Source organism: Rhagoletis zephyria, unplaced genomic scaffold (genome assembly GCF_001687245.7).
Source record: "Rhagoletis zephyria isolate East Lansing unplaced genomic scaffold, Rhagoletis_zephyria_1.1 Rzeph_scaffold_03201, whole genome shotgun sequence".
NCBI lineage: Eukaryota > Metazoa > Arthropoda > Insecta > Diptera > Tephritidae > Rhagoletis > Rhagoletis zephyria.
The window spans coordinates 42,658-52,838 of record NW_016160284.1 but is presented as its reverse complement, the minus strand read 5'-3'; the positions used below and the strand labels follow the sequence as shown (position 1 = coordinate 52,838).

Below are 10,181 nucleotides of genomic sequence, written 5' to 3'. Positions count from 1 at the left end.
TACCTAAAACAACTAAAACTTTCTGGAGCTAAAAAAGTGCTAGATAATTTTGAAAAGANTCAGATTTTTAATTTCTATATATTTCCTAAACCAACTAAAACTTTCTGGAGCTAAAAAAGTGCTAGATAATTTTGAAAAGAGCTAAAAAGACTAGGAGCTAAAGTCTAATTTTCGGAGTTGATAGAAAAATAAAGAGCTAAATCTAGTTGCAAAATCCACAAAATAGTCCTTTTTTTATTGCGGCGACTGTGCTCGCACAAATTACTTAAATTCCACTGCTTGTTAGGACTACTCTCCAATAGAATGTACCTAACCGCCGCTAGATAGCGCAGCGGGCAATCAGCTGTGAACGACGTGTCAAAGATTGTTTTCTTTTCACCAAACATTTGGTGATAATTGATAATTTCAGTATTATTATTGAGATAAATACATGAATAAAGGCGAAATGGATGCCGCCAACTTACTTAATCTCGATGTAGACACGTTATTTGAACAGCACAGCGTCCCGGAAATCGATATCGTTCACAAGAAAATCCAGTCGGTAGTAGAAAACAAACGTGAGGAGCTGCGCCTAATGGTTGGGTATGACTTTGACGGATTTGCTATTAATTTATACACTTTGTTCTAATATATTTTTCCCGGCAGTGAACGTTACCGCGATTTGCTACAGGCTGCGGATACCATTGTAGCTATGAAAGATTCCTCAGCGAAACTCATCGAACAGGTTGAGTCCATTACGAAAAATTGCCGCAAGCTAAATGAACAACAGTTGTTGGGTTTTAAAACTAGCGAATCGGAAGATTTACTACGAAATCGAAATGCAAATAAACAATTAAATCATTACTTCAGTACAATGGTGCAGATTAAGCTTCTGACTGCTTTGCCGGAATTAATTTGGACGAACATTGACGAAGAGCGGTTCTATACTGCTAGCGAATTGTTCATATTTAGCAGGCATATAAGCACAGGACTGCAGTTGGATGCAAATAACGCACTGATGCAACATCTTCCTGTGGCCAAAAAACAATGGGAAATATTAAAACCGTTCAATGTGACCATTAAACAACATGCTTTGGCTGCATTAGAGCGTGAAGATCTGAGCGTCGATGTGGCAGTAGATTGTTTACTCAGCTTATTGTCGCTAGAAAAGAATACATTAAACAGTGTTTTCAAAACGTTTCTAAGTCTTCGTTGTACCGCGTTTGTAAGTTGCCTCAGCGAAGATAATCCTGGTGCTAATGAACAGCGTAGGCGTGTAAAAGACCGAATTTTAGCAAGCCTGCGGATACTAAATGGCACGGTGGATCTTATCTGGAAATGCTTCATAGGTTTGTTCCGCCACTTTTGATATCAATAACAAATTTTATGAACTGGATTGTTTTTCAGACGACGGTTTGTTGTTGCAAAAACTGGCTGAACTCAGCGACGCTAACGCACCACCCACATTAAATTTAATGCATCGTACCGATGCACAGTTTTCGTATTTATTACCGGAAATCATTTCAAATTTTCGCCCAAAAATCGGAACACAATCTCTAGACGAAATACAGGTCCGTTCCACACTTGAGCAATGGCTTTCAGATACCCGCCAAATTGCTGGCACTCAACTTAAGCAACTTTTTGATTTCGTATCAACAATGAGCACCATCAAAGAACTAAAAACAGAAGCCAATGCATACAGAAAACATTTAAACTTCGATCAACTAGTAAAAAAACTACAACTCTCACATTCCCTGGATTTTTTCGAAATAAATTACATACCACTTATTAACCAACGCATCCATGATATTATCCACGACAGCTGGGAGAAAGCTATGCAAACAACATTCGATGCAATAGAACATGCATTGCCAGATGTTAGTGTGAACTCTTGGGATATTTGGTCTGAAAGTGTAAGTGACTTGCCGTGCAGCTTGGAGGTTGCCTTAAGTGATGATCTCAAAGTAAGGAATTTGTTAATGAAGACAAGAGGCTACGACGCGGCGACTATTGCACTATGCTCTGAATTTGACCGACAACTCGAAGGCATCGTCTCAGAGATGAATGTTTTGCTTGAAGAGCAAGCAACTCGTGCGGAAGACAAACTTGCACTAATAGTATTCCTGCGAGAGACAGCTGAAACGCAGTTAACACATTTCCTTAGTCGGACAAAGAGCCTGCACCTAGCTTCGATGCAGCGTTGCGAGCTTTTATTTGTGGCCAGGTGCTGCATCGCATTGGTTGAACTTTGCCCCAACTTAAAAGTATGCTTCTGCCAAAGAAGCGGCTGGCGGCAGTGGGTAGGTAACGTTGCTGCGAACAGCGTGGAACACTGGAGTCGAGTGTGTATGTTACTGGAGGAGGAAACATTTATTTTTTGGCAACAACTAGTGGAAGGTATACTGGAAGAGAACCACTGTAAAAAGATGCTTACAAGTGTCATCACTAACGACAATATTCTAGAAGAGTTCGCGGTGAGTATGAGTATGTTTTAACCATTTTACTATTTAAATCATTTAGTTATTTTTTCTTTTAGAATTGGGAAACCGTTAAACTAGAGCAAAAAGATGAGCAGGATGCTACCATACATTCGACTTTTCGCATTCCCAACCAGCCACGTATATCACTACAAGCGTATCTTTTTACATTAGTGCGCGCGTTGAATTTAATCGTGCCACAAACCTTGCCCTCAAAAGTGCTACATTACTGTAATCAAAAGCTTCTATCCCAAATACTGGAACAATATCAAAGCAATGCCAAGGGCAAAGCGGTGAGCAGTCAAAGTATCGCCTTACAACTGTATTTCGATTTGAAATTTCTACAATGTATGTTTGGTATCACGCGAGACGATCGTTCATTGAACGAACAATTCGGTGCTTTACAAAGTACCTTCAAAGATCTTATTGACCCCTTCGATTTTGAGTTATTTACTGAACACATTTCAACTAATGTTAAGCGTTCTGTAGCTCGGTTAAATTTTCAATTTGGTGTTCTGACGCCACCGTTGTCAGCGCACATGGCTCCTGCTGCGTCCATGCTGTTGGGACAGGAGAAGGATCCAAATGTTTTGAGTTTAAGTTCAAACGGGTCAACATCGTTGTGGTTCCCTCTGCTACCAATTGTCACTCCGACACCTGCTGCCAATCCAGAGCAAAGTAACGCAATTTCGGTGGATGCTGAAAAGGTAAATCTCAGATTATACTTCACTAGTCAGTACAGTACCAATGTAAACAAAATCGTGTTTTTTATTCTTCTTTAAGAACCTTTTTTTAAATTTATAGCTACACACGCGTAAGCTAAAAATATTTTGGGACTGATAAGTATGTAATTTTGCTCAGGATGTTGTTTAGTTATCTTGTTGGTTATCTCACTAAAAGTTTTAATGAAGTACTAATTACAAATCCAAAATAATGAAGAAATTGTTTGTATGTATGTATATAGAAATGCGGAGTGAAAAGTTTACTGCTACTCCTGGAATGACCACTCCATAAACCCATGTTGCTTGTGCGTTTATATAAACGATTAAATACCATCTCATAATACTTGGTTACATCTGCTCCAGATTGGATTCATAAGTTATTATTATTATTTTTTTGGTGCTGCAACTAATATGCTTCTCATTGTTTTGGTGAATTTGATTTGCTTTGAGTTAATTAAATGATTTGTTTGTTACAATTAATCTTTTACTTATAGAAGTAACTACATGCGTATGTATGTGCAAATACATACATACATACACCAAGTAAACGATAATTCTACAACTCTCTGTTTTTAACCTTTAAACACCTCCGCTTTCAGAATACGCCTACTCGTAAAGTAACTGCGTCAACATCATTAGCGAACACTGGAACAAAAGGGAAAGTTGATTCCAAAACGAAATCCGGTGCTGCCTCCTTCTTTGGCGCCATGTCACAGGATTGGTTTCGATAGTAAGACGACCTTTAAGGTGGTTACGTTAATTGGAATGAAGTATTCATAAATAGACCCGCATATATTACATGTGTATGTATTATAGCATACAGATATGTACACACATTAGTACATAAGTTTAGTCTGTAAGTACGCAGATGTGAGAGAGCTACTCCAATCAATTGAAAATAAATATGGGGATGTTTCCATGCACGAGCAAATATCCGCATTTCATGCATCAACCAAAACGTATACATACATACATAATTAATTAATTACTTATAAGGCAGCCGCATGTTTTAGTTTGAGTGAGTTGTTAAGCTAAATCTACTTTGTTAACGTTGCACACTTCACTGAAAAATGTATTGGAAAACTGGAATAGAAAATAAATACCACAGCTGTTTACAAGTCAATTTCTTATATTTGTATGTACCAAAGCGGCGGAATAAAAATATCCCAGTGGGAATTAGGAGCACGTAATAATCCCTTATTAGCAACTTACTCTTCACCTGGCAGTCATTACCATTTCCCTGCCGAACGTCCCTTACTTTTACAAAGGCATGGCCGCCTTATGTAAGTAGGAATTTAGAATGTACATTTGGTATCAGACATACTTCTGAGCCGCTTTACAAAGTAAGTTACGTGTAATGCAGAGAAGTCGCTCGGAGTAGTTCGGCGCTTGGAGATAACTTCGGCTGCACGTTACTTTGCAACTGACAACGTAATGTGTCGTTGGAGGTGTTCATTTTGTGCTTTACTAGTAGATGACATTGGCCATGATGACAATTTTGGTACTAAAAACTGAAAGAAAACATGGCTTACCTCGTAAGGTGCTTACCTATTTTCCCAGTGGGATAGGAGCAATTTAAAGCACACATACATACATACGTACCTAAGTATTTGCTAATGTAAAAGTATGTGTGTATACTAATGAAGACTAACTAATTTTTTTCAATTATTTAGATCTTTAAAAGATGTTTCCTTGCTTGACATGCNTGAGCAAATATCAGCATTTCATGCATCAACCAAAACGTATACATACATACATACATAATTAATTACTTATAAGGCAGCCGCATGTTTTAATTTGAGTGAGTTGTTAAGCTAAATCTACTTTGTTAACGTTGCACACTTCACTGAAAAATGTATTGCAAAACTTGAATAGAAAATAAATACCACAGCTGTTTACAAGTCAATTTGTTATATTTGTATGTACCAAAGCGGCGGAATAAAAATATAGGAGCAATTTAAAGCACACATACATACATACGTACCTAAGTATTTGCTAATGTAAAAGTATGTGTGTATACTAATGAAGACTAACTATTTTTTTTTCAATTATTTAGATCTTTAAAAGATGTTTCCTTGCTTGACATGCGCATGTACATGTATTTCTTGCTACATTGAAACAACATAAATCAATTATTATCTAAATTTATACTTATTAACAAATTTGCTAATTGCTTACAAGTTAAGATGAAGACAAATGAAATTTTAACTTAATTCGTAAAATAAACATACATATACATATGTTTGCTGTGAGCTTGCATGTGTTAGGACCGACCACTGCTACTTCTTGCCACCTTTTTTTCCACCTCCGCCGCCAGCACCACCTCCTCCTGCCTTTTGCTCCTGACCTTTTTTCCCACCACCTTTGTCAGCTCCGCCTCCAGTTTTGTTTTTGTTTCCGCTTTTGTCACCACCGCCGCCACCTCCTTTTTTCTGAAATACCGAAAGAGAATCATGAGAGCGATGAAAAAACTCCGTTGAAAATCAAGTTTGGCTGCGAGTTTGTTTTAAAATTTATAAATTTATAATTTTTTTTTGTTATTGAAGCATGTAACTAATTTTAAGGTGTAGTAGTTATTTTAAAAATACCATAGGTTTTTAGTGGGAAATTGGCAGATTGTACAATACTGGATTTGAAAAGAAAATTGCAGATATTACCGCCACATTTCTTCTTTGTTGTGTACAAATTTCATAGCTGTGTCGAAGAACAATAATCCCATTAAAATAAAATGTGTCTTCATTTCTACGATGGGGGCGTATCTAAACTATTATATTAAAAAACTGTTTTTTGCAAATTTTCGGATTATGAGTTGACACTATTGTAGCAAAGGATAGGGTTTGAGGCAACTTCCAAAATTTTTCCTCTTGCCGAAAGAGGTGCTGGTATCAAATCTAACGTTTCTAAGTATACATTTAGAGAATGCTCATGATGCTCATATTTTACTTTAGAAGTATTGTGTACATATCTTAATCAAACAATTGGTTAAGTAACCTAAGAACATTTCAAATTTAACTTATCTAAAAAAATATCACAAGCTTCAGTTGGCATAGCAACAGTAGCTTTTTGTAAAAATCACCAATATTTTTGCCAGCTTCACAGCGATCCAGTAGCGTATTTCAAGGTCATTGAGCACCCTGTATTGGTTGCAGTAAAAAACTGAATTACAAATATCAAAAGGAAAAAACTAAGGGTNTGAAGGTGTATTTTAATATATCCTACCAAAATCTGTGAAAAACACAGTCTCGAAAAGGCCTTTGTGAATAAAGGTAACGATCGTGTTACTCTTCATTCGGCTCTCAAAAATGAGGTGTCAAATTAAAAGGCTTGGGCTGTAGATAAGGAATAAGGTTTTTTTTTTAATCTTGAACTTTGTTTTAGCGGATCGGAAATTTTATGAAATGAAAATCCGACACCATGCGACGAGACCTCTATTCACCCAGAAACGGTTGGATGGAATTATATGAAAAAATTGGGAATATTTATTTAGGTTTTTGTATAGGGTATTGCGGTGGGTCTTGTCGATATATTTGACTGTGCATGTTGATGTTGTGGAAGATATAAACCGGACAATTAGATTAATTTTCTTTCGTTGCCGATCTACTTACAATTACTTCGCTTGCATAACACAAATTTTGCTTACATTTCCTCCGCCTCCTCCACCTCCACTACCACCGCCGCCACTTCCTCCCCCTCCTCCACCACCACCTCCTTTATTTTTACCCATAACTACTGCTTGTTAGCCGCTCTGTTTTTTATATCTAGACAATATGCGATGGCACTAATTGAGTATCGGCTAATATCAAAAAACGATTCTCATTGAACCGCCGATGGCCTATGTTGGCACTACCATTTTACAGTTGTAACTACAGCAAAAATAGAATTTGCAAAATTTTAATAAATATTCGGAAAAGTATTTGTAGATAAATACCAGAAGAAAAGAGAAAAGGCGAACTATGAGATAGAAGAGTGCATAATATTTATTAAAAACAATGCAAAACCAAGGAGGAACATTTATATACATACATACATACACATGCACTTATGTAGCAACATAAAGCAAATAGTGATGATAAACCAAAGTGCAAAAAAGAATATTTGCCATCTATGAGGAAAAGCGCGATAATCGTTGCCCATGGGCTTGGCCGCATTCAAGGTCACATGGTCGTCATTTACCCGAATCTCTCACCCAGTGTTTGTTGCCTCGCAGGTTGTTGTACATACATATATGTATGTGCCCGTGAATAGGTAAACAAATTGAGAAGCGTTGCAACATTCTACATATCGCTCATTTACCAAAAGACTGTCACAACTCAAAAATCGGAATTTTGGGAGAGACGAAATTGAGATGGAGGTACCCTTCCCCTGAGGAAACTAAAAAAGATATTGTTATGAAAATTTTCGCACAATATGAAGCATGGTATTCGTATAACGGGTAATTGGGCATTATTAGATCGAAAATTAGTTTTACGTTTGAGTTGCCACGGTCTTACACACCTTTGCGCGGATATATGTACCTATATAAATACATAGGTATCAACAAATCTATACATACAAATAAAATTGTAACAGACCGATGTCTGTACATTATAGATTTTCAAGAAAAATTAATAAGGTGGTCTTAATTAGAGCAACAGAAGCCAAATCAACAATTTTTTTTAGAATTTTTGTCTGTCTGTATGTTTGTACGCGCCTCACACGAAAACTAATGCATGAAATTGAATGAAGTTTTCAGCGATGTATTGCTAGAGGTCTAGCTTAAAATATAGAAAAACATGCGAGAGTTGTCTGTCACCTGTTTGAAAAGTGGAGTTTAAGTAAATTGATAAGAAGAAGTAAATATTGCAATATGGCTGTCAAAAGAAAGGGGTTTAAGGAGGCTTACAGCCGAAAAAATATTTTCGTTGAAGGTTGCCACCTGTTAAAAAGTTTTATATCAATTTAATTGAGAAGATAAATTGAATATTGCAATATGGGTATCAAACTGCATACTTTTTAGAAGTTTAGATGACGTTTTAATTAAATTACCTCAGCTCCAAAAAAAAAAAAAATTAGAAGAACAATGTAAAGCCGTTTGGCACCAGAGGGGATTTTAGACAAGGCGATTAATTTTCGTGCGACTGACGTATGCAGTTAGTTGTGTTCGTTTGGAAAAGCCATCAAAAATTAGCTAGCAACAAAAATTTCGAGAATCAAGTGTCTTACTTTCTCAAAGAGAAAAAAGTTTGCCGCGAACAGAAATGTGTCTTTAATTTGAAAGCTTCACTGTCCGCTGTGCATTTTAAAATCTAACGTTTTTTTTTTTAATTCCAGCAAAAATGCAACTGTGCGCTACAAACCTCTTTCCAAATTCCTGCTGGCAAAAATTTTCCCAGCACGAATTTGTAACTTCCCCTCCAAATGAAATGTCAAAATTGTGTTCACTCTTTGCAAGTTTTTGTCCAAACGATTGATTTGGTAACATTCGGTACAAGCTTGTACAAGTTTTTTGCATAGCGAACAGAACTGATGTTAGCGTTTTGAAATCAGGAGGAGAGCTCTTTTTCGACTGACAAAACTCAATGGAGTGTTTACAAGAAGGGCGCTGACATAAATCAGAATAGCATCAGTACAACTTCATTGGTAATTTGCATTTGCGGTAAATCCTTTGCTACTGAAGGGAAGTAAAAAGGTGTTCGCACGAGGCGATTTTGCGTTAAACTTTTGCATTCAACTCATGCAGGGTTGCACGAAAAAAACGTTGAATGGCTAAATGTTGGCTGGCGACCAACTTTGTTGAAAGCGATTAGTTGAAAGGCCGTTCAACCAAAAGTATAATGCAAAGTCGAACAATGCAAACGCCTTTTTATGGCGAATATTTTGATATTTTGATATTTCTAGACATTAAATTTTTTTTTTTCGTGCAACCCTGCGTGAGTTAAACGCAAAAGTTGCTTGAAAAATCGCCTCGTGCGAAAGCCCCATAATTTATTCGAGATGATTGGATCCCGAAACACAGTACTATACATGCATATATGTACATATATTACGTATTTGAATATATATATTTATTTATACACAAATGTTTTTTTTTGCCACTGTTACACTGCGGTGTTAGACGCCACCTTTTGCATTAGGTCCGGATCGGCGCGAGTGTCATTGCCTCGCACAATCGAAGAATTTATATGTGCATTAAGGTGGCCCAAAGTTTTGTTTTCAGACAGCCCCTCTGAACTGAAAAATATCTAAAATAAGGAGACTCATATTTTTTTATTTTGAAATCGGTTAGCATTCAACAGTGCCGCCGGGACTTTTAAATGTTTTCATTTATGTATGTACATATTTTACATGGGGAATTGCTATAAAATCATTAAAATAGAACAAATATTTTTTGATCGAATAAAATAATTTCGCTTCTCAAATTTTCAAACATTTCTAACCCTTTATCATAACCGATAATCTTAACTCTTATATAAAAACATGTTATTTTATGTGTTGGAAACCACATCACGTCCGTTATGAAAAAATATTTAGTACAATTTTAAAGATAGATATGGGTATTTCGAAACTGGTGTTACGTGACGCTCGCATGACAAAATGTTAAAAAAAAATTGAAAAAGTTGAAATTGAAAAAGTTAAAATTTTAAAAAGGATTTTCAAGATTTGCATTGCAATTAAATGTCCTCTTATTCAGTAAACAAAGTACAACTATTGATATTAGCGATTTAAAGATATTAGTAAACATACGCGCTGGCTGGACGTTACAAAAAACAGAAGTGGATTTTGCTGTGGGTTACAAAATTGCAAACCTTTGCGAACTGGGCAAGACTATTTGTATAAAAGTTTTTGTAAGAATATTGGAAATTTTTAAGGTTAATTTTCCAAGTTTTTAAACGTAGAAATATTTTCTGCTTTTAATCAGCTGAAGTATCTGATGTGACGTTACCTGGCGTTACGTTACTAACAGCCAGTTTCACCAGATTCATTTAAGTGCAAATTACTTTGATTTTCGAATTTTTGGTTCCAC

At 36.2% G+C, this 10,181-nt stretch overlaps 1 protein-coding gene across 1 annotated transcript; it reads left to right on the top strand.

The window, feature by feature from the left end:
- Window positions 1–203: 203 nt before the first annotated feature.
- On the top strand, window positions 204–4,305 carry Cog1 (conserved oligomeric Golgi complex subunit 1). Its single transcript, XM_017623461.1, has 5 exons — window positions 204–582; window positions 646–1,328; window positions 1,387–2,453; window positions 2,516–3,163; window positions 3,778–4,305. Exons 1-5 carry the CDS (start codon window positions 431–433, stop codon window positions 3,907–3,909), a joined length of 2,682 nt encoding a protein of 893 aa, XP_017478950.1. The 5' UTR covers window positions 204–430; the 3' UTR covers window positions 3,910–4,305.
- Window positions 4,306–10,181: the final 5,876 nt, after the last annotated feature.

Bases quoted from the DNA above. Each gene is read 5' to 3' on its own strand.
- Cog1 (XM_017623461.1), top strand. From the start codon at position 431: ATGAATAAAGGCGAAATGGATGCCGCCAACTTACTTAATCTCGATGTA. The intron at 583-645 runs GTATGACTTTGA...TTTTCCCGGCAG, and splicing joins GAGCTGCGCCTAATGGTTGG to TGAACGTTACCGCGATTTGC. The intron at 2,454-2,515 runs GTGAGTATGAGT...TTTTTCTTTTAG, and splicing joins ATATTCTAGAAGAGTTCGCG to AATTGGGAAACCGTTAAACT.